General features: G+C 48.7%; 2 protein-coding genes across 4 annotated transcripts in view; one reads left to right on the top strand and one right to left on the bottom strand.

The window, feature by feature from the left end:
* Positions 1–302: 302 nt before the first annotated feature.
* Positions 303–13,560, top strand: ITFG2 (integrin alpha FG-GAP repeat containing 2). 2 transcript variants are annotated; one of them, XM_080393722.1, is made up of 12 exons: positions 329–547; positions 1,974–2,069; positions 2,517–2,558; positions 3,411–3,582; positions 3,831–3,970; positions 4,409–4,557; positions 5,651–5,745; positions 8,233–8,286; positions 9,963–10,054; positions 10,505–10,622; positions 11,195–11,368; positions 11,527–13,560. In XM_080393722.1, exons 1-12 carry the CDS (start codon positions 452–454, stop codon positions 11,673–11,675), a joined length of 1,377 nt encoding a protein of 458 aa, XP_080249848.1. In that variant the 5' UTR covers positions 329–451; the 3' UTR covers positions 11,676–13,560. The 2 variants fall into 2 exon arrangements, with proteins under 2 accessions (XP_080249847.1, XP_080249848.1); XM_080393721.1 differs by lacking the exons at positions 1,974–2,069; positions 2,517–2,558 and having other exon boundaries at positions 303–547.
* A 6,227-nt stretch (positions 13,561–19,787) lies between these two features.
* The window catches only part of NRIP2 (nuclear receptor interacting protein 2), a 28,703-nt gene continuing 24,229 nt past the window's right edge, over positions 19,788–24,261 (bottom strand). The window contains exons 5-6 of one of the 2 annotated variants that reach the window (XM_080393729.1): positions 22,828–22,880; positions 19,788–21,957 (exon numbers count right to left, since the gene is read on the bottom strand). In XM_080393729.1, the coding sequence (XP_080249855.1) occupies positions 21,865–21,957; positions 22,828–22,880 (146 nt within the window). In that variant the 3' untranslated portion in view covers positions 19,788–21,864. Of the gene's footprint in view, positions 22,881–24,261 lie in introns of both variants that reach the window. The other variant, XM_080393728.1, reaches the window with a different exon arrangement.

The following is a 24,261-nucleotide window of genomic DNA, read 5'->3' as shown; positions in this document are numbered from 1 at the left end:
AGCGGTTGTACCGTGTCTGCGGGGGAGCAGAGCGGCCTCCACCTCCCTCGGTGCCGCCGGGTGCGGGGCCCTGCCCCCGGCCCTGAGCGGTTGGGTGGCCCGTTTGTCGAGGGCCGGGAGGAACGCGGTGTCGCCCTTGGGACGGGCTGGATCACGTACAGGGCGCCGGGCCCCCGGGGCGGGCTGGGACCTGCGGCCTGGCGGGCCGGTGCGCGGCCGCGGCTCCCGCTGGGCGGGCGGCGGGGCCGAGCCCCGAGCGGAGGCGCCGCCGCGTTGAGGGGCCGGGGGGCGTGGCCGCCGGGGGGAGGGGCCGCCAGCCAGCGCAGCCGCCCCGCCCCACGTGATCCTCGCCGTCTGCGCCACCGTCCTGCGGCCGCGTTTGTCCCTGCGGAGCCGCCGTCGCCTCGGCCAGGGGCCGGGCCCCGCGGGTGGCTGCGGCGGCGGCGGCGGGATGCGCTCCGTCAGCTACGTGCAGTGCGTGGCGCTGGACTTCGGCGGCAGCCTCTTCCCGCACGCCATCTGCCTGGGGGACGCCGACAACGACACGGTGTGGAGGCGGGGGGCGGTGGCGGCGGCGGGGACCGGGTGGGCGGGGGCCGCGGGAGGCAGCGCCTCCTCAGGCGCAGCGCCGGGCCCGGTTTGGGCGGGGGGCCGAGGCGAGGCGAAGCGAGCAGCGGGGCGAGGCAGCCGGGCTTGGTGGGCCTGGGGAGCGGCCGGGGGCGCCCCGGGGCCGGCGATGGGGCGGGAGCGCTGGGGGCTGATGCGGGGCTGGCAGCCGGGGCCTGCGGGCGGCGGCGGCGCTTCCCGCCTCGGCGCTTGGCGGGCGGGCGGGCGGGCGGCGGCGGGGAGGCGGGGGCGGCATTGGGTGGCCCCAGAGGTCCCTGGCAAAGCGGCTGTTCGGGTGGCTCTGGGCGCGGCTGGGGGGGCTGGCAGCCCCTGGGGCACGCTGGGCACCCTCGGCGGGGCCCGGGCTGACCCCAGCTGGCGGGGGGTTGGCGGCTGGCCCCGAGGGGGGGCGCTCTGCTGTCCTGGGCGGGGGGGGGGGGGGGGGCGATGCTTTGGTGGGGCCCGGGGGATCGCCGGCGGGGCAGGGCCGAGTGTCGGTGTCTCTTGGCCCGTACGACGGGTGGCTGTGCACCAGGAGTGGTGCTGTCAGCCCCACAAACTTGTTTCTGATGGGTCTGATGTGTCCGTAACTAGGAAGAGGTTAGCGTAACCGCGTACCTGTAAACGGGCCCTTCTTCTCAACAACCAAGTTCTTTTACAGCCCTGTCCTGCTGTCCTGAAAAGTGTCACGGCTACCATACCATAGATGATAAAATAAATTTTCCCGTCAGAAGTTGTGTCATGTGGGACAGCGTGTGCAGGGACTTAGGAAATGCATGCGACCTAAATACACGGAGGTGTGATGCAGAAGACAGGGTAGCAGCAGTAGGCTCATCAGCAGGGGTAGCTGGGTTTTTTTAGCAGTCATCTTTAAAGAAATTATCACCGTTCTGAAAGACCTTTACTTCTTCATTGGTGAGATTGAACATCCAGTGTAAATCTTGTGCTCTTGTAGCTTTCTCTGGATGATTATATTTTCCTTCCTGCCGTAATCTTCCTCAGGTCATTCAAGAAAGATCAAGTCAATCGAGAATGAAGGATGGAAGATGGGGTGATGGTGATTGAGTAGGATGTTAGAACAGTCAGAGATGCAACTCTGAAGCAATACTAGAGAAGCATTGAATAATGCGATATTGCTCTAAGGAGTCGCTCTCCAGCTTTTATCCATGAGAGTAAAATTAGGACTTTTTAAATTTTTTTCCTAGACCATCTCTATTGATTTGAGGCGTCTCTTTAACTCTTGTTTTGCTTTGCTGCTTATTCCCACAGAGTTAAGTTTTAAATATGAATTCTGTAATTATTACTCTGTAGGAATACTGTTACTGTAATTGTGGATTTCTTCTTACTAACCCGATTCTCTTTCACAGCTGAATGAGCTAGTGGTGGGAGACACCAACGGGAAACTCTGTGTTTACAAGAATGATGACAGCAAACCCTGGGCTGTGCGATCATGCCAAGGAATGGTCAGTTCTTGACAAAATTGTTAAGTGGTTGGGCCTTTTGGTGTATGTGCAGCCAGCTATCCTTGACCACTGTCTAGGAATACATAGGCCAGAGGGGAGTGGCAGCCAGAACTGGTTCTGATGCTTTTCATGTAGCTATGCAAGACCTTGCTTTTGCCCGCAGCTAGCCCCATGGGTTGGGACTGATGAGCAAAGTACTGAATACAGGAACTGGGCTTCTGTCCCACCTGGATCCCGCTCCTGTGCACTGTGAATTTTGCCCCTGGGGCTCTGGGCAGTTGTGTGGCAGATGTGTTTCTGTCCCTGACTCTGCTCTCTTTGTCCTTGAAAAGGCCGTTTAGAGTTCAAGAGGTGGTTTATGAGAGAGGAGGTGGTAGGGCAGAGGCTTAGCCCAAAGTGCTGTTTTGGATTGCCTTCTCTCATGTATGGCCTTCTTTTCTCTTGCAGCTCACATGTGTTGGAATCGGAGATGTATGCAATAAAGGAAAGGTGAGAGCAGCCAGACTCTTCTCAGCTGTGCCTGTAGGGCATGGGAGAGGTGTTTGGGAGATGAGGGTCACATCATATCCTGAGCGTGGAGGAGGACAGGTTGCAGGTGCTTTCTTTTCAGGATTTTCCCTTGTTCATAGAGTTTTAGCACTGCTGTTCTAAAACTGTTTTCTGTTTAGAGACAAGCTGTATCTTTCTGTGAGCCATGTGTAGGTTTTAATGAGAAAGGAAATCCATCCTATCTTCAGAGAGCACTACTGATTTCCACACACCCCTGTGTGAGCACCACAAGGCTTTGGTGATTTGAGGGTTGCTCCTTTATCTCAGTGGCTTTTGCCCTGCTCTGTGCTGGTCCCTGCTGTGGGCCGTGGCCCTTCTGCTGCTTGGCTGTGTGCATTTAAGGTCATCTAAACAAGGTTGAGCCATAGAATAGTCTAGACTCCTAAGCAAATTCCACTGGGTCTAACGCGACTCTTCTTGCTGGACTGCTATTTCTGGCGATTAAGCCAGGATCGTTGAGTCCAAAAGTCCTGGTTTAGGCACCCTGCCTAAAATACTGTAGCTATGTGTGCTCCAGTGGGGAGTAGAGCTGAAGTGAGCATTGAGAAAGCCACATGTTGTTCGGGGACACTTACATCAGCTTGATATCCTAGTCTGACAAAGATGAACAAGAAATTAGGGTCCTGCAGTACCTGTGTAGTTTGTATGCTGGCCAAAATCCTTATCCTGTTCCCCTGTAGGAGTCATTGATCTTGATGGATCTACCCTTGTATCTTCCAGCACCCTGCAGTGGGACAGTTTCTGCAGTTTATAAAAGAAGAAAAATGAAAATGTTTTTCTCTCCTCTCTTAGAATCTTGTGGTGGCAGTGAGTGCAGAAGGCTGGTTTCATCTTTTCGACCTGACAACTTCAAAACACCCAGATGCTTCGGGCCACCATGAGTTGGCAGCAGCAGAAGAGCAGAAGCCAGTGTTCAAGCAGCATATTCCTGCCAACACCAAGGTCATGCTGATCAATGACATAGGTGAGCCGGGAAGCTGGTGTGGGAGTGTAGGGTTGAGGGAGTTTGTGGGTATGAAGATGGGGGACTGTGAGAGAGAGGGAGAAGCATCTGGGTGTTTTGAACTCCCATTGTATTTGAGTTCTCATTTCAGGACTGGGATCCTCAGGGTTGCTGCCTGACGGAAACTAGCACAGCGGTTTCTGACTGTTGGGGCTCTTGGGGCTATGAAAGCCTGAGAGAGCGCGTCTATCTTCTTGTATTCCCTGCAGATGGAGATGGGAAGTGTGAGTTGGTGGTGGGTTACACTGACAGGGTAGTACGTGCCTTCCGCTGGGAGGACTTGTCGGACAGTTCAGACCATGTTTCTGGGCAGCTACTCCTGTTGAAGAAATGGCTGCTAGAAGGTCAGGTAAGGAAATGGGATGTTCAGAGCAGAACTTGTCATACAGTCTTCGAGAGGTGGCTCTCCCAGGAGAAGCAGCACAAAATCTCAGGCCTGTGAACAAAGTGATTGTCTTGTTTGTGGCTTGAAGGGAGATTTGCCCAGTGGTTGTCCTGTATGTGTGGAGCAGCTGGTGGGTTTGTCTGGGAAACAGTCAGTTGCTCTTGCCCAACTAGAGAGCATTAGTATAAAATACTAGTGTTGTTCTTAAGTGGCTTTAGTTAGGGAAGCATAACTTTTTACTGTAACTTGGATGTTTTGCTTCTAGCTGAATTTGTTCAACTTCTGCTCAGCTCTAGAAGATGATCTGCTATATTCAAGTTTAGGTCAGGGAGCACAGTGAATCCTTCTGAGGTGTTTAAAGTTCTCAGTTTGACTCTCCATGTTTTTCTTTTGCTAGTATAGGTGGACAGCCTCTCTGTGAACCCAGGCCCTGATGGCTCACCGGAGTTGATGGTGTCTCAGCCGGGCTGCGGTTATGCCATTCTGCTGTGCACCTGGGACTCTGAGCAGCAGGCTACGACAGAGGGAAGGGACAGCTCTGCCGCAGGCAGGTGAAGAGCATTACTGCATGGGCTAGATGAGGAGATTCTGCTGTAGATGCCCATCACAACAGGGCACCACCACACCACCACCACCTTTCCGGGGCAAGGGCTGCCATACTGCTGGGAGTTCACAACTGAAGTCCATCTGCACCCAAGCTTCCATGAGCACTCTTCATGTCTCTGTCACATAGATAAATACTAGTGCTTTCCTTGTGTCCCACTGTCTTCTCCTTGGTTTGGGCAAGGATAATACAAAACCATTTTTTTGGTGGGGGGCACTGCTGGGGCTAAAGCAGGGAAATGAGTGGCCTAGGTCTCCAGAGAAAGTAGTAGGCAATCTGGTGACCTGTCTAATGGTGGGAAGGGTAGCAACTGGAAGGCTGGGCCAAGCCCAGTTAGTCTGAAGCCCAGGATGACACTGGGTTCATTCACTCCATTCTTCCAGGTGAGGTAGTTGGAGGTTTTCGTAATGAGACCCCCTGGCAGCCAGTGCTGTAAGTCACAACTAGAGCAATCAGGATGGGCAGTGAGGTGGTTGTCCTTGGCACTGGAGGGACCCTTGTAGGGAATTCAGATGCTTCTGTGGTGTTCTGTGAGACTTTAAGGCAGAGTCAGAAAACTGCAGCAGGAGGGGAGCTGGGCAAGTCTTCCTCATGTCTCGGAGACCTTAGTGGAATGATACCCTCCTAGCCAGAAGCCAGGCCCAGGCACGATCTTTGACCAACCTGTTCAGCCCCAGGCAGACACACTTGTTAAGTGAAAAGTGGCCAGGCTTATGTGACAGTAATGACAAAAATTGTCTTTTCCTTGATTGGAATATGTTTTACTGATATTTTTTTTCTTTTTTTCTCTTTTCTTTGAGCTCTTCCCAGTTTTCAAATGCATCAAATCATTCTGGTTTTCTTATTTAAGCATTAGGGGGTTCTTTTCATACTTGGGGTGGCATGCATTCTTTTCCTTGGCCTTTACCATTAAAGGGCTAACCTATGCACGAACTGTATCAGTCTCTGGGTTTGTAAAGCTTTGGAGTACACTGCTGTTGTGATTGTCCTAGGCATGGTTCCCCAGCCTTTTTCCCTGATGTCTGTCTGTTTTTCCCTAGTGAGGCCCCTGTTCGAGATGTTATTCTACACCAAACATCTGGACGGATTCACAACAAGAATGTTTCCACTCATCTAATTGGCAGCATTGGTCGAGGTGAGAGATTAGGGCTTGGGGTCTGGGGCCCAATGGTTGCCGCGATAGTTTTTCAATGCATCAGTCCGACATGAAATCAGATTTCCCATGGCTGAAAAATAACTGGGAGGTAGCTGCAAGAACAGAGGGAACATGTCTTCTGTTAGCCAGCTCGTGAAAAAAGACAGCTGGATATTTGCGTTAGAGCTTTTTATAGCCTTTGTCCTTCCCTGGGTAGCTCTTACTCTTCACCTAGCACAACAGTTTCTCTGCAGCCTCCACTGGCTGCATTTAGTCATCCTGAATGGCTGCCATGCCTTGCTCCTACAGATGTCCTTGATCTTTGCTTTTGCATGGCTGCAGCTTATGCCCTCTTGTTCCCAAGCTGCACCTCTTCCTTTCCACAGTCTCATCTTTATTCTTGCTTTTGTGCTTTTCAGCATTTGATTCCCAATAACCGGCAGCTATATCCTGCTCTTCCTCCACCTATACAGTCCCAACCTCTTCAGGGCTGCTTCTGTATTTCGTTGATAGCACCGTCCTCTGTCTCCTTCCAATGTATTCTGTTCAGCTGTTGTATCTAGACTCTCCATAGCTGCTGGCTCCTCTCAGGCCTGACACACAGCTGTTGTGTCCAGACTTTGACACACTGCCACTGCCTCCCTTGTGTAGCTGTTTTGGGCTCTGGCCTGTGCCTGGTGTACCTACTGAATCCTGGTTTGGGACCTATGAAGAGTAAGCAGCTTTCACCCTCCCTTGGACCATACGGGCATAATACAAGAAGGCAGAAAATTCCCAATGCAGGTCACTTTCTTATGTGCAGCTGGCTGGAGTTCTGCTGCATTTGCTCTGTCTGAGTGTTACCCCCTGCAGTGCTATCTGAGAACAGTTTAGGCTGTCCAGCGTAATTAGAGCTGGAGGAGAAGAGCAATCTGCTGAAACGCCTTCCCTTTGCCTTGCCCAGAGTACCCTTCCCTCCCCACATCCTAAGCTTGTCACGTTTTCAGCATCTCAGGTGCAGCTATGAGCAATGTGGTCAACAGAGCACATGATCAATTATTTCATTGCATACAAAGCCTTGCATCTAATGAGAGGTGCCTGTGAAAAATGAAGGCACACAGAGTAAGGGATGAAGAGGAGGTTGTGAAAAGCCCACTGATGCTGGACCATCAGCAATGAAACAGCTGAAGAATGCCATATTGATCTGCTGTGTCCCTCTTACAGACCAGTCTTTTGAACCAGAGCCTGTCTGGATGAATGTCAACTAGGGGCAATAGAGCACTCAGCCAGCTGACTTTGCTTTAAGCTGATTTGCAGAAATAGGGTAGTCTGCATCCTGGGAGCGTGCAGGGTGTCGTAGCTTGGAGCTCTCTATGGGCAGCAGAGGTACACTTGCAGTATTGCATCATCCTGGGGAAACTGCCTATTTGCTTTCAGCTCTGCTGGCCTGTCGCTGACTGCCAGGTTTCCTGGGTTCCTGCAGGCCTCCAGGAGCTAGCATCTCTCCGTTGTTGTCACTGAAAGGATTGAGTGCAGCTGTAGGTGAATATGGCTCCAGTCTTTCTCTGCCAAGTGTGATACCACTTTCAAAACCTGACCTTGCATGTCTTTTGTGACTGGTAGCTAGGTAGAGAGTGTACTGAAGGGCTGAAGTAGCCCAGCGGTCAAGAGAGTCTCCTCTTCATATTTAACTAGTCACATCTGTCAGTGCTGTCCTGCACACAGCTGTTATATACAGGCTTTGGAGAGGCTACTGCTTGCAGGCAGTTCCTGTCTGTGTAAGCATAGCCCAGGAAGGCCAGGGCTAAGTGTGTAGATGAGCGTGAAGGCATGTGTCTAATCTCATAAAGCAAGGGCTCTCTGGCATCTGACTAGTGTGTGCTGGGAGAGGATCACAGCTTCTGTGCAATTTTGCTGTAGCAAATAGAGTTGGTAGCCTGATCTCCACAGGCTCATTTAGGAGTTGCCATGGAGGTGCTTTTGTCCTTCTGCTGGGACCTCTCCTTTTATTTTTCTTTCAATACTGCACCTTCCCAAAACAGCTGAAGGCCATGTTCCTGTCCCTGAAAGAAACAGTGAGGGTCCAGTTGTAATACTGTTGTTTGACTTCAGCTGTTCTTGTCCTTTGCGGTGGTCCTGCCTGTGCTTGTGCATTTCTGAAGCCTGGAGAGGATGTGATACAGTCCACTAAAACTGGAACTGCCGTGGGCTTGCAGGTGCATGTGTGGTACAGGCAAACTCCTAGGAGCAGCCAGCAGAGCCAGACATGCCTGTATCAGTGCAAAGAAAAGGTCTTGGGTTTTGAGATGCCAGTGCCCTACAAATAAAAGTTAGCATGAAGTATAATTGGTTGCAAGAATCTACAGATATCTGCTAAGCAAAGTGTCAGAAAAAGAGGCAGGATGAATCTGCTTCTTTTCGATATTTTTTTTTTTTTTTTTCAGGAAAGGGAGGGGACAATGCTCATAAAATTACATCAACTCCTGTAATTCTCTTCTTGCCTTACAGGCTGCTCCAGCGAGAATACTGGCTCGGGTCTCTTTGCCCTCTGTACTCTGGATGGTAAGTCTTAGCACTGTCCTGGAAGAAAGGCCTGTGGGATGGCCAGGGCCTGTCACTAATTCAAAGAAGGGAACCAGGGGCTCAGTGCTTTTAATTTTGAAAGAAGGGGGAGCTGCGCTTCAGAAATGCTTTCTGGGTCAGGCAAGAGAATTTAATTCAAAGACTCCTGCTGATGTACTTTATATGAAAGCATGAAAGCTAAGACAGGAGCCAAGGTAAGAGTTGTCACTGTCACCAAGTCCCCCCATAAACCAGGCGTATAATAACGTGCCTGTATCTGAGGATATGATGTAACATAATAAGGCTGAGCCTGTCTTTGTTCCTTACTGAACTGGGTTTGATATTGCACAGGCTTACTGTTACTGTAATATCTGCCTTTCTCTCTCCTGGTACAGTCTCTTCATCTGGATTTCAAAGCATTTTACAAACATTAATTGCTTGTGTGGTCCATGGCCTATGGGGGTAGAAGTATTAAAGTTACGCTGCAGTGAGCAGCAGGGAAGATGAAGAGGCTGGGTCATTGGCCCAAAGGCATGCTGGAAGCCAGAGAGGGAGAGTGAGACTAGAACTTCTGTCTGCTGACTCCTAAGTTGCCAGCTCACCCAGTTGTCAAACGGCTGTTTGAAATGCCAGTGCAACAGTGCCGTTGGTGTAGACAGGAGCCTCTAAACTACAGCAGAGATATGTCTTTGTACTCGAGGGGTCTTGGGTTATTTTCAAAAGCAGTAAAGGAAATGGATGCTGGAACTTGAATATTGGTAGAGAGGAGCTGGCCTCACACGGGCCTGGAGCCAGATTCTTCTGCTGTGCCCCAGACTGAGAAGTGATAGGACAGGCTGCAACAGGACTAAATCTAATGAGCTGAATGCTGGGGTTCTGTCATAAAAACCAAGTGTGGAGACAAGATGCTGGGCTGCTCTCTTACCAGACAGGTAGCCTGGTCTGCATGGACCAGATGTCTACCTGCCCAATGATGTTATGCTAGGGAATTTCTGGTTATTCTTTGGGCCTGAACTCTGAAGTTTCTGCGTGTGGCAAGGCTTTCTGCCTCACAGTGTTCACTCGTGAGCCTTCCTGGGGCCGGAGGGTGCTGTGAGGGTAGATTCATGTTTATGTTCCTTTCTCTCATGGCCACCCCCACCCCCTCAGTGCTATCACAATATCTCTGGATGATAGAAAAACGGTGTGTTAGGTAAGCATCCAGTATGATTTTAGTAGCCAAGAAGCCATGCCCAAGCTACTAGCCAGCCAGCTCTCAGCTGGTACCTGTCACCATGCTGTCCTGTGATCATGTGATCTGTGGGACACAGAAGATGAATAAACTTGATGAGAAGCTTCTCATTTACTCACTGTCTCAAGTGACATCTGTTGAGTACTGTACTTCGGGATCCTGTTTGGGACTGTTTTCTTCTTGTCTTAGAGCACAATCCAATTAGTATGGCTGCTGCCATGTTTCTGCTTTTCCCGGTTACTGATGATGTGATAACGGACTGCTGTCCTTCCCAGAACTGAGACTGTGTTATCTGTTATCAACGACAGCCTATACCATGGAGCTCAACCCTCTGCTTGCAGGCTCTGTGTTGGAGTGTGCAGGATCCAGTGTTAGCAAGCATCTTGCTCCCTTTTAATAGTTTTGAGACAATCTTTATTTATTTTTTATTTTTTCCCCCCTTCAGGGACATTGAAACTCATGGAGGGAGCCGACAAGCTGCTCTGGTCTGTGCAGGTTGATCACCAGCTGTTTGCTCTGGAAAAGTTGGATGTTACTGTGAGTATCTGTGAATTGGACTGGGAGGGATGAAGACAAAAACTCAACATGGCTTTTGTATATGAATTTAGGAAGGGCAGAGAGAGTACGACTGAGCTGAGAAAGGCTGGGGTGGTCTCAGCATGACAGAGTGACTGTGCTGGTGGATTCTGCACTCTTGTCAGTCTGTACACCTGTAAGAGGTTGAGCTGTGTCTGCCTGTTTGACCTAGCGAGCCCAGTATCCTGCTGTGAACATTTTCATCCCCCCAGCTGCTGCTCTTTTATCTTACTGCAAAGTTGAGTGGTTTTGCGCACAGCTAATACTTCAGTTGTCTGCGACCTCTTAGGACACATAATGGTTGTGGTAGAGAAGGAGAGATGGTCTCCAAGTGCAGAAAGACTGGACAAGTGCAAAATGTCTGGACAAGATGTCCAGAAGTGTTAATATGCTGCCTTATGGTTCCTGCAGGGCAACGGGCATGAGGAGGTGATTGCCTGTGCGTGGGATGGTCAGACGTACATCATCGACCACGATCGGACTGTTGCCAGATTTCAAGCAGACGAGAACGTCAGTGCGTTCTGTGCAGGTGGGGAGCCTGGCTGCAAAGCCAGCCCTCCCAGCACTTCTCCCTCAAAGCTACCGCTCCCCGCTGGGAGACCTGGAATCCTTTGTCTATCTGCAGTGCGGAATAATTTCCCTGTGTGTGTACTGCAGAAGTCCCGGCTAGTCTTTCCTCTGGTAGCATCTGGGAAAAATAGGGGTGAGAGAAGATGATGCTGAGGTTTGTTTGGAATGGTTTTGGGGTTTTTCCTGTCCTTTTTGGGAGTGCTACAGTGGTCTTGTCTTCCCCACTGCTTGTTTGATTTGCAAACTTAAGGAGCCCAGTGGACCCAGCCTAAGCCTTGGCTTTGCTCAGTCCCCTCTCTGACCTACAACAAGCAGCTTGCAAATCCGCAAGTTCCCTGCATTAATAGCGGTTTAGAGAGACTTTCTTGGATTATCTCAAAGGGACTTCGTATACCCAAGTGCGTGTCTGTGCCCCTCACCCCAGGTGCTCTCTGCTTTCTGCTAACAACTTTGGTACCTTGTCATGAGAAGTTATCCATTTGCTTTGTCCTCTTGGAAATAGTCAGATCGCCACACTTTTGCTTTTTACAGGCCTCTATGCATGCAAAGGAGGAAGCAACAGCCCCTGCTTGGTTTATGTCAGCTTCAGTCAGAAGATCTACATCTACTGGGATGTGCAACTGGAGAGAATGGAGTCCACCAACCTGTTGAAAATCCTGGATTGTGACCCAGAGTTTGGAAGTCTTTTGCAGCAGCTGGGTGTGGGTGAGTGCAGAAGGGGTGAAGGATGTATAGGAAAAAGAGAGGAAGGGGCTGCTGGTAGGTGACATGGTGGGAACTGGAGTTCTAAGTACTTTGTGAGGAAGAGGGACTTCGTACTGCCTGTTGAGAATCCCTAACAAGTGTCTGTGTCTTTTCCATAGAAAGAGACGACGTTTCTGCTGTCAAAAATCTGATTCACAAAACACTCTATTTTCCTGAGAAACACCAGCAGAGCATCCCCTCACAGCATCAGGACCCTGCTGGAACAGACTCCTCTGCCCACCTTACTGTCAACAAGGATCCTTTATAACAAATCACATGGAAGTTGACATCTTTAATATCAGCAGAAACTGACTGGAATTAGGCATCTAATGAAGATGAGACTGTTCTTTTCCCATCTCTGTCAAAGCTTCCAGACAGCAAAGGGTGTACAGGCTGGGTTCTGTGGAGGGATGTGCTTGGCTGTAGGCTTGAGTGGAGGTGGTGGGTCGATTTGCTTTTAGCTGAGGAAGCTACCAGAACAGCAAGAGTTCGGGGTACTGATCATTTGCCTTCTACTGTCAGTTTCCATGTTCTCTGCTAGGTAAAGCACTCTATGGTGACTGTGAAGGAGGATTGAGGACATAGATGGAGAGAATATCTGAGCTCAGCCTCTGTTTTGGCCTGTTTTTACAACTGCTCTAGTGATTGCTTCTGAGTTCTTAGCAGGATCACAGCGCAGGAACTGCAGGTGGAGGGACTGAGTTAGGAAGCAGACAAGGGCCTTCTCTCCCATTTAGGTGTGTTTTTAGAGTAAACCCAGGTGTGGTTTGCTTTTGCTGTGCTGCTGCTTGTCTACCAAGCAGTTTCTCACAAACCACCTCCTGTTCTGAGGAGCTGGAGATGTGTATGAGAAGAACTAAAACTTGCACTAATAAGGTGGCAAGAGGTAACAGCTCCAGGGAACCCCAGCTGTACTGGAGAGGCATTGCTTTTTTCCATCCTTTTGGATAGGGTGATCCCAGAGATGGCGGTGGCCTAGGAAAGCAGCTGTGGACTGGGCCATAAGAGCAGTCTGTCGTAACCATGGATCTGTGGTGCTGTGAGAGCTTGGCCATTCCATACTCCTTGTTGTGGAGCATGCTGTGCTATTTTTGAGTCCTGCACAACTGAAAGAGGTGGACTGGAGGTGATGTTCCACTTGCTGGTATGCGGAGCCTCAAAAAGGCTGTTGCTCACCCAGGCTACTCATGTGCAAAGACCCAGGCACCCACCTTTCCACATGCTGCTGGTGTTCTGCTCTTCCCATCTCAGCTTGCCCCTTGCCTAATTCAGATTATTAGGATAGGAGCATTAGGCTCACCTGCTGTTTTGCATCTGTTGTCTTCTCTCACTTGTGTGATGTTTTATTGGACATGCATGATGGATGGAGCTGTCCCTTCACCCTTATGTCAGCCTGACTCAGAGCAAATATAATTCAGTGATCTCTCTTCAGCAAATACGAACATTTAAAGATCTTGCAGGCTGTTGAAAACCTGCTGTGCTGTACTCTGTAAAACATGCAAGGGCAGCCCAAACTGGAAGAAAGAATTTTGTATAGAAAGGGAGTGTCTTGCCCTTGGGTCAAAAGGACTGTTGAAATAGCTCTCCATGGTAGAAGAGCAGGATCTTTACATAATAAGTCCTGGCTTTTCTTTGCAATTTCCATCTGTGTATTTATATAAGCTTTATAGAAAATGGCTTCTGTCCTCTGCATTTGATAGCTGAGAAAGTTGAAACGTGGAGCAGTGCATAGTATGACCTGCTCTGTACCACCTAGCTTGCTTCTGAGATACCACTGTGTCTTCTGACTCTTAACTACAGTGGAAGTTTCTTTCCATTTTAGTGACCTCGCTGCGAAGCATTTTTAAATGTTCCCCTGTCATACTAAATGCTTGGGTGAAACTGGACCCTTCAGGCAGGAGCTCTCAAATCATAACAGTGCTTTAGTAACAGTAGTGTTCGGAGCAGCATGGCCTGAGTTTGTCAGCTACGGAGAGCGGGCAGCATCAGGGCCATCTACTGATGGGCTAAAGCAAGGAATTGGCTTGAAGCTTGTCAGCTCTGGACTGTAACCTCAAGAAGTGGTCAGCTCTCATGATGCTGAGATGTACAGCCACCCATCCCAGTGGGCAATCACCGTTGCTTCTGGCAAATAAATCCACGTGACCCCTTGGGCTCTCATCAGTCTCATAGTCCTTTCCTAATGAGGATGAGTCTTGTTGGGGCTGTTAACTAGATTACATGATATTGGTTCTTGCTACTTCCAGGTTTCTGTTTCCCAAAACCTAAAGCTGCTCTTTCCAATCACCAGAACAAGTAAGGATTCTCCTTTCTCTCTTCAGCTGAAGTAGTAGCAGTTGCTACTCTTACCTCCTCCTTCTGGGGCCCAGCTGAACTGGGCAGAAGCAGGTGTCCTTACAGGTGTGGTGAAGAGTTTGATTTCACTGTATTCTGAGATAATTCTGCCTAGCCCTGTTGCTACCTCATTTTAATCTTGCACTCAGAATTAGTGGAACTGACATGAAGAGGGACCACAGCGGAGCAGGGCTCTGCAGAGCAGTTTCCAGATGCATACAACAGAAGTGACATTGTGCTGATGGTCCTGAACAGGCCTGTGTCTTGGCATTTGCTGTTCTTCCATCCTGAACCCAGACAGCTGTTCTTCCTCTACTTAAGGTTGTATATTTTCTTGTCCTGCTCCGTTCCCTCCCTCCAATTCTGTGGCTTCTGTCTCCCCCACCACCGACAGAAACAGGATGATTACAAGCAACAGAAAATAACTACTGTTTATATCATGCCCGAGTTTTCAGTCATGGCTCGCGCAGCCTGGCGTGTGTACTGTTGCACAGGTGATGGGCTCTTCTGCTGTGTGTGCTTTGACAAACCCAGATGGATTCTTACCACAGCTTGTGCCTGCCATGGCCCCACTCAGCACTGTTTCAGAGTGGTGGAGCAGGTGCTCTCTGCAGAAGTACTCTCTCTTGATCCACTGGTGGAACCCCAGAGGTTCCTGCAGCAATTGCATGGAGCATTTTATTTGCCTGAGAGTTGGGCCAGGCTGAGCTAATCTGGTAGCTGGGTTTTACAGCCTATTGCAGTGCCGCTGTGATTCCTTCTTGAGGCCTAACAGGAAAACAGGATTGTCTACACTCATAACAGAGAGCAACTCGGTGCTGTTTATCCATGCCAAATATAAATCTTTATTAGCAACAGAAGCGCAAGGAGAATACAAATAGTTGTATGACTGAAACTGTTTTATGCAAAACAAAATTTGCCATACAGGTCAAATGATTTCCAAGGAAGGAAGGTTAAATCGATCCATTGTTGGGCTGTTAATTGTTGAGAAGAAACAGGAAAGGCTTAATGGGGCAGAGTGACATTTTCCTAAGAACCATCTTTAAAAGAAAACGGGGCAAAACTAATGCAAATGTTAGACAGGGCAACCTGTGCAACCTCGCCCTCTCCTTGTGTTGGCCTGAGGATAACGTTGCTGTGTGCTGTGCAAGCCCAGGCATGCTGCATTGTGGAAAGCAGAGGTGGGAAGATACAGATGCTACAGATGATCCGTTCCGCAAAACTTTTCAGCTCTTAAAAGCATTTGAGAGGAAAAATACTAATGTTTGACGTTTTCCCTTAAAGGTTTTATATTACTTACAGCACATCATAATTTGCAGATGCATTTTGCTCCTGTGCCCCTTGTGCACAAAGGAAAATGAAAACTGTCTATGGAATAATTAATTGGAATGTATTCTGTTTGTGTGGCAAGGTTGTGGTAGCAGGGAGGCTACAGGGGTGGCTTCTGTGAGAAGCTGCTAGAAGCTTCCCCCATGTCTGATGGAGCCAATGCCAACTGGCTCTGAGATGGACCTGCTGCTGGCTGGCTAAGGCTGAGCACATCAGCGACAGCACCTCTGTAATATATTTAAGAAGGAGAAAGAAAAACAAATGGGGAAACAACAGCAGCAGAGAGAGGAGTGAGAAAAACAGCCCTGCAGATACCCAGGCCAGTGCAGAAGGAGGGGTCGGAGGTGCCTCAAGTGCTGGAGCAGAGATTCCGCTGCAGCCTGTGGTGAAGCCCAGGCTGAGGCAGGCGGTCCTGCTGCAGCCCATGGAGGTCCACGGTGGAGCAAATCCCCACTTGCAGCCCCTGGAGGACCCCACACCAGAGCAGCTGGGTGCCTGAGGGAAGCTGTGACCCACGGGCGGCCCACGCTGGAGCAGGCTCCTAGCAGGGTCTGTGGGCCTGTGGGGAGAGGAGCCCAGGCTGGAGCGAGTTTGCTGGCAGGACTTGTGACCCCGTGGGGGGACCCATGCTGGGGCAGGCTGTGCCTGAAGGGCCGTGCCCCGTGGGAAGGATCTAAGCTGGAGCAGTTCATGTGGAACTGCAGCCTGTGGGAAGGACCCACTTTTGTGTTTGTGAAGGGCTGTCTCCTGTGGGAGGGACCCCATGCTGGAGCAGGGGAAGAGTGTGAGGACCCCTGTCCCTGTGGGGGAAGAAGCAGCAGAAACATCGTGAACTGACCACAACCCTCATTCCCTGTACCCCTGCGCTGCTGGAGAGGGAAGAGGTAGAGAAAACTGGGAGTAAGGTTGAGTCCAGGAAGAAGGAAGGAGTGGGGAGGAAGGCATTTTAAGATTTGGTTTTTTCTCCGTTAATCTACTCTGATTTGGTTGGCAAGAAATTAAATTAGTTTTTCCCAAGCTGAGTCTGTTTTGCCCATGATGGTAATTGCTGAGTGCTCTCCCTGTCATTGTTTTTTGATCCGTGAGCCTTTCATTATATTTCCTCTCCTCTGTCCAGTTGAGGGGAGACAGTGATAGAGTGGCTTTGGTGGGCATCTGGCATCCAGCCAGGTTCAGCCCACCACATGGAGCTTCTGTACTGCTCCTTGGCTAAAGATGACTTTCCTTCTTTTTTCATGCCCTGAACTCCAAAGTGACAATTAGTAGACTGGCTACAGTCATTAATTCCTGAAGTCAATGCTTCAGTCTGTTTTCACTGGAAACAATTTTCTGTGAAGTATACATCTGCTCAGAGGAGGAGGCACGTAGGCTTGGTCTCCGGGCAGATGGATTTACGTTACACTTTCATTGTAACGCATTGCCTGTTTGTCCTTGCCACCCAGCACAAGCCACAGAGCTGTAAATCGTTGTTCCTTCCCACGCAGCAGAAAATGTTTTGCTGCGTCCTACTCAGCAGCAGATTGACGTACCCACTGGTGCCGGGAGGCTTTTTGACAAGGCAGGATTTGCAAGACACATTTCTTACGTCCCAGTGCCAACACAGAGCACGTGAGGAGTCCCAACAGCCTTCTCAGATGCTGGGGCTATTTGCAGAGAAATGGTTCATGGCTTTGGCTGTGGCGTTTGATTTACTAGCAAGAAAAAGGGAGGGGGTTGCTTTATTTTCCTGAGACATCATAAACCGCTGGCTCTCCCTGCCCTCATTTTTATGGTTTCTTTGCTGAATGTAGTTATTTCTGTAACTCTTCAGGTATGTTCTGGTATCTGCCAGTGGAGTCTCTTGGAAGGAGGACTGACTGCGAGCATGTCTAGGTGCCTCAGTGGTCTTCAGTTCCATAACTCACCCGCTAGTAGTGGAGGAAGGAGCAGGCCTCTGGGAGCATGGATGGCTGGAGCTCCCATTCCATTCAAAACCAGGTGACCCCAAGCTCCTGAAAGGTCCTGATTATGGCTTCAGCAGTGCATGTGTTCTCGGGGTAGGTTTACTTCTTGCATGTAGGCCTTGGAAGGGGCCTCAGAAGCCCATTTCCCCATCCCCAGGCAGGTTCAGCCATATCTCACACCTGCAGTGCAACACTTGCTTCTCTGTTCTTGCTGCGACAGGCGCTTCCCTGCGGACTCTTTCACAACTGTTGTGTCTGCTCTACTGGAAAGTAGAACTAGTAGGAGCTGACAACCAAGGCAATTCAGGGAGATTGTCCCTCAAATAATAACATTCCATTGTCTATGTTGAAGGGATGGGCCTCACCATGAGGAAGCCAGTGTTGGACACGTTCAGGATGTGCCTCTGTCCTGCTCTGAGGTGGCAGTTTGTACTGAATTTCTACTTTCCGTATGAAAGTATTCAGATTTTTAGATCTCCAGTGGAAAAGACCTTTAGGTAGCTCCTTCCTTCCCCTTGCCCCCCAAAAGCGATAGAGGTGACTGGAATCGGGGGTAGGGAAGTGTATCTGTATAATAGGCTTTTCCAAAAGAAAATACAATTGAGGCAGTCTTCAGCCTTGCCAACACACTTTAAAATTACTGCGCTCCCTAACATAGGAAGACTTTTAAAAATTACAATGTTTGTAGATGGGGTTGAGTTTGCTTCTTTGAGATGTAAATCCTGTTTTATAATCACATCTTTTAAAGCCAAGACTTCTGTCTTTCACAATGGAAGCTGGGATTCCCATGTAATGACACAAAAATGTTGGTCTTTGGAGTAAACACCAGTTTGGGCAAGAATTCAGAATGCATGTGTTAAGGTCAAGAACAACATGTCATTTAACAGCAAGGAACTTTGGGAGATGGAAACCCAACAGGAGTTCTGTTTGATGATGAGGAAACCAGGTACTGACACTGTAGGATTAGACACTGATTCAGGGAATGAGTTGAAGTGAGGTGTCAGCCATGGTGTTACCACCTGCAGTTCTCATTTAGTCCTATAAATGTTTTTCTCTGTAAGCTTTGCCTGCACCAGCTTGATGGGGAGGTTCCAAATTAACTGTTGACAACAGACCCCGCAATGGCTGGGTGGAAGAGACCTTTACTGTAAGGACCTGGATGTTCAGCTGACATGGACAGGAGGAAGGTGAAAGGCATGTCTTCTGCTCTAGAGCTGATTTCACAGCTGAAAAGAAGAACTCTCACATGCTAATTTAGTGCTTGCTTGGAAACATCCTCTCTGACCAACAAGTGGCACGGTCTACATTTATGCCTGCAATTGTTAACAGCGAAGAGGAAAGGCTGGCAAGATGGTAGCACAATGTGAGAGTGTTAGCAACCAGGGTACAGGACAGCGTTAAAAGGATTATCTAAAAAGGAAATAATTGCTTTTGGAAGAAGCAAATTTGTCACTTAGCGGTGTGAAAGAATGAATGATTCACTCAGGGGAAAGTAAGGAGAATTCAAAGGATTCATTATGCAGGGAGGAGAGGGATAGATAAGGCTGGTGATTTTCATCTACAGTAGCAATTAATTTGCAGAGGAACCTGTTGGTGATTTGAGAAATGAGGCATGTGAATCACAGGCAGGCTTCAGAAGGACTGTAGGATGTTCTGAAGGTAAGCAAAACCAGTTATTTCAAGGCTGACATGTAGGAACAGCAGCTGGTGAATTCCAGCAGCAGCTAGCATGCAAGTATCTGCAGGGCTGTGACAGGCGCTAGTCAAAATAGAATTGTCAACTCAAAGTCGTGCCATTTTTCTGTAGGATCCCATCCAGCACCCTTTAAATCATTGGAAAGGTTCCTGTTGGCTTCAGTCCGAACTCGGCATCAGTCAGCCTACAGCCTACAGTCGAACTGTAGGCATCAGGAAGATGCCTACACACCTACACCCTCACCCTAGCCAGAGCCCAGCTCCAAAACAGACACCCACCAGGCACAGCTCTTGTACTGGGCTGAAGCTGCTGATGGCCTTTTGGCAGCCCCTTGTGGGCACCGGCAAAGCCCAGCAAAAGCTGTCAAGACACTGGAAGGCAGCGGAGATGTGCCTGGGTGTTGGCAAAGGCTGGCAAAGCCCTGCTGTGCTCTGGAAGGCAGCAGGGCCCCTTCAAGCCAAAGCAAAACACAGCAGAAGCCCTCGGGCACTCTGGGGGGGTGCAGGGTCCCCTGTGGGCATCAGCAAAAGCCAGCAGGGTTAGGGACAGGGTTAGCTGGTTGGAGTTACAGTTAGGTTTACAATTAGTGTTAGGAGTAGGGTTAGGGATATGTTTAGAGCAAGGGTTAGGGGTTAGGTTTAGTTACACAGGTTCAGAGTTAGGGGTTATCATTAGGGATAGGGTTATGCTTAGGTATAAAGTTGGGAATAGGGTTAGAGTCGGGGTTAGGGTTTAATATTCGGAGTTAATGTTACGTTTAGGATTAGGGTTAGGGTTTGGAATTAGGTGTATGGGGTTAGAGTTAGGTGGTTACATTTAGGGAGTTAGGGTTTAGGGTTAGGGTTAGGTGCCAGGGGGTAGGATTACTGCTTTGGGGTTAGAGTTTTGTGGTTAGCTGTTACGTTAGGGGTTAGGCTTAGGTTTAGTTTAGGGTAGGTTTAGGTTTTAGGGTTAGGGGGTACATTAAAGTTTAGGGTTAGGGGTGAGGGATAGGGTTAGGGGATAGCGTGAGGGTTAGAGTTTAGGGTTTGTGTTGGGGCTAGAGTGAGCATTAATGTTTACGGTTAGGATTTAAGTGTTTGTCTTTTTTTTAAATAGGGCATAAAAGTTAATGAATCATAAGAGCTTTAATGGACATGGTATCTACCAGCTTTAGCAGATTATTTGCCATTGTTTCACGTGCCATTTTTAGAGGGCAATGAGAGTTGGAAACTAGGCAAGCTGCTGCATGTAGGAACAGGTGGTTCATCTATCACAAACACGACATTTTCAGCAGAGTTGACCCAAGTACTATGTAGATTCCAGCTGACACACAGGATGGTTTAGTACAAGTCTGAACTGTCATTAAAGACCCCTGGGTTTGAGGAGCCAGTCAGACATGCAAGTGATACAAATCCAGGAGGAATTACTGGTACTTTGGAAGACAGGCTCATCAAGTAGATGTGTCCTGACTTAAATGAGAGGACCGTTGGTGTCATTCAGGAGATTCATGGAAAGCAGTTCATGCAGCCAGAAATAATCAGATGCACAAGTAGAAGAATGGCAAAGAAGCCAAGGAACAGATCAGAAGCTGCAAGATATGACGACTAACAATAAAAGTCACTAGCCTGATGCTGCTTGTGGGAGGAGCAGATGCCAGTCACACCAACTAACACTGGGAAGTGCATCCCAAATCGTATCAGCCAGGCTGTACTCTGCTGATTTCACCGTATGTTAAACTACAGCATGCAGCATCTGATTTAGGGAAGAACTAACAGTAAAAAGCAAAACTGCATACACAAATTCTTTAAGAAGCACAATGGAAACAAGAGGCTTGATAAAAAAGAAGAGAGCCAGTAGTGTTTAATCCAAGAAGATAGGCAAAACGGGGGTGTCGTGACATTCTAAGGGTGGACTAAGGGACATTGTGCAAAATGCAGGTAGTGAATAAGTAGTCAAAAGGCATGGAACAAGCACTGATCTGGTGCATCTTTCCTAGAGCTAGTAAAGAATAGACTATATATTCGTCATACAGCTATGCTCTAGGATGCACATAAAAAAAAATATTAACCCCCCCCAACAATTAAGTGATTTAACAATCACCCTGATCATCCCAGACAAGTTCACAGTTCTCTGACCTGAGCTGATACTGCAAGGAAGTCTAGATTTTGTTTCATGCAGGAGTAGGAAAGTTGATGGGCTGTGAGGTGCTGGGACTTGAGGCTGATGTATCACTAGATCTCAAGTTGAAAGAAAGGAGCTGGCAGAGCAAAAGACTCTGGGTGCTGTAATTCATCGCAGCATTTAAAGTGAGTGGCAGGATCTCTGATGGTGCAGCAGAGGTGGCAGAAATGTAGCTCTAGCAGCTGGAGTGCAGAGAGGAGAGGCCTGGTCAGAAGAACAGGGTGTGCAAGTCTGGTTACTGCATATAACACCAACAGCATTGCCATTCATATAATATAGCTTAGTGGCCAAGGATGCAGTGGCAAAGCCCAAGCCCCTGTGAGCATTCACCGTACTCTAGGCATCTACACTCAGCATTTCTGCAAAGTTTTCTTAGAATTAAGGACTCTCAAAGTGTTCTTGCTGCAAGGTTTTTCCAAGAAAATACTTCTCTTCTGCTCTGAGCCAGGAAAAAGTAATAAAATCCAGCTTCCCAGAGTACAAGTGAGGTGACTGGCCACAGAGCCCTTCCCACAAAGAAATGGGAGTGGAGTCCTCTCACACTGAGGCAAAGAGGTGGGAAATATTCATGGCAATCTTTGGAGGCTTTTGGAGAAAGCACTCTCCTCCTGTCCACAGAACAACCGGAGACTGTTCACAGAGACTCTCTTGTCTCATGAACAGAGGGTATTGTAAAAATAAGTCATTAAAAGGGTAGGGTGAATTTAGTACAGAAGTAGAAATTGGAGTGACTAGGGACAGATAGAAAAACAAGAACAAAATGCCCACTCAGCACATGGGGACAAGCAAGAGGGTCCACTGAAAGGAGGGATATCTCTCAAGATGAGGCACTCCCAGCAACAACAGCTTCCAGCACCCATTTGCCTTTTTCTAACTCCCCAGCGAATGCCTCAGCCTAGAACTCAGCAAGGTTAGGGGCGTGTGAGCCTCACCCTCATCTCTCTCTCACGGCAGCAAGTCTCCTCAGCCCTAGACTTTGGGAACGCATCCAGTCACTGACCAGGTTCTTCAGAGGCATGTAGAAAAGGCAGCTCTTGACTCAGTGCTTTAAATCTCAGGACTCCTTTCTCCAAGTCGATGCAACACTAAAGACGGGGAGAGCCAGTTAGTTGCTGGACATTTCAGATAGCAAATCTCATGATGTCTGTGACTGGGGAAAACCTGTATAACCATCAAAAAACTCCACTTTTGGTTTGTAGAGACTTTACAGTTCCCCTCCCTGTCCCCCATGCTGCCTCCTTGCTCCTATTCCCTTCAATGAATTCCTCTCCAAACCCTTCAGAGAGCCACTCGCCTCACTTCTTCCTATGACTCCCTCTGAGGTGACGTCCTCACATGACTCAGTCATTCAGCCCAAGACTTTCCCTGCTTATGTTTGACATGTGGCTACAAACATTTGACAGGCAGGAGCAAGCTGTCTTGCTGCAGCCATGCTCTGAGCCACCCAGGCGCCAGGCCCAGCAGAGCACTGACCCTGAGCTGAGCTGACAAAAGGAGAGGACTCTTCCCACTCGTGTCTGGTTACTGTTGCACGCTGATGGTGATCGTGCAGCTTCACTTAGCTCAAAGCGAGGACAGAGCTTGTTCACATCTGCCTTCCAAAGGCAACACAAATCTAACTTGTGACACAGCGTGCTTTGCCTTTTTTTTGTTGCCTCCTCAGTTCCCTCCTTGCCTTTGCAACTTGGATGGTCAGGAATACAAAGAATGGAAGATGTGATAGTATCCTACTGGGTGATTCCTTTCGTAAAACCTTTAAGAAGGACTGGAAAGTAATTAGTGACTTAGACTGGAAGGGAATTAGAGCATACTGCAGCCAGCCGCGCAGCTGTGCAACAAGCATTGCCGGTAGCACCCTGGAAGACCTGAAGTAAATATTCCTGATGCTTACAGCAATCAAATCTTTGCAAACTTCTTGAGAGGAGTCCTGCAATAAGGAAGAAGCTGTTCCTTACCTTGAGAGACAACAGAGTCTGGAGACCAATGCAAAACTCCAGCATTTCATCATCTGAGAAGAGAAAAGAGACTGATCAGGCTTAAGACTATATATATTGCCCCTCTAAAGAAAGTGTGTCTCTCCTGTAGGAGGATGTGGAATATGAGAGCAGCTGGTTCATAAAGTTACGTGGTTATGGTCTATTCAGTATAAAGTAAATAATAACAAATAACAAGGAAAGTGATTAATTGAACACACAAACATTAACAAGCGGGTGGTAACAGTGACAATACCAGAGACCAACACCCGTCTGCCACTGACTGGTGGGTCATTAAAGGAGCTACTCAGGCACAACCCTGAAGAAGGTCAAAGTGAACTTCTTAGCTAAGGGGAAGGAACTATGATTATCACGAGTATTATGAAATATTTGAGGGGGTTTGTGGGATTGTTTGGAACTTACTATGAGATATCAGAAGAGGCTTGTGGGATCACGTAAAACTTGCTGTGGGCTGTGTAGGGGAAGGGCCAAAGGCAGGAGAAGTCAAGCAGCAGGGTGGATCAGGGAAGAACAAGCATGGAATAATGAAGAGGAGAGGGAGTAAGGGAGCCAGTCACATGCAAGCAGGCTGTTGGTCAGTTCACTTGTCTGACCAAACCTTGCTCCTGATGGCCGCAATCTATCTGATCTTCTTATTAAATAATTTTATAAAGTAATTTTTTTTCTGTGTAACCTCTCTATCCTATGTGTGACTGCTGCAAGTCGTAAGTGTCAGCAAATGTAGAAGATGCCACAGGTTAAAGGGCAAATAATCTAGATGTCAGCAACCAAAGGGACTGGCACGCGGAGAGGTGCCAGTAACTGAAGGGACAGCAGAGGCCCTATAGGTCTGTGTCAGCAACTGGAGAAGGGGACATAACTCACAGGTGCCAGCAACTAGAGCGGGCCAGTGTGCAAGAGAAGTCTGGGTTCCAGTAGCTGGGGAAGAGAGCACAGGTCATAGGGCTGATACACCCGAGTGCCAGCAGCTGGAGAGATCAGCATGCAAGGGAGCTCTGGGTACCAATTTTGACCAGGGTCACAGGAGCCTTAGGATTACAAACCAGCAACTGAAAAGGACAGGGCATATGTGTGAGAGGTCTAAATGCCACTAACTAGAAAGACTTGTATTTATAGTTCTGCGGTGAATTTAATGCTATAAGCTGGTGGATTTGTATACATAATTAGCTAGAAAACTTCAGTCTGGTCTAGCCAGTGAGTAGAAAAAAAACCTGCAGCTGGAAAGACTCAAGGCCTGGGTCAGTGGCTAGGTGAGGGACCTAGGGTCCAGGCATGGATATAAGACAGACTTAAAAGCTGTGCTGTTATTTGAAGACTGTGAATATGAGTGTGCTTGTGAAGCTAGAGACTGAGGATGTATGAGCTTCTGCTAGTGAACTTCCATCCTGGTCAGAC

The sequence above is a fragment of the Falco punctatus genome (assembly GCF_963210335.1).
Source record: "Falco punctatus genome assembly, chromosome: 6".
Taxonomy (NCBI): Eukaryota; Metazoa; Chordata; class Aves; order Falconiformes; family Falconidae; genus Falco; species Falco punctatus.
Note: the sequence above shows the minus strand (reverse complement) of the source record. Positions and strands in the feature narration are given on the sequence as shown.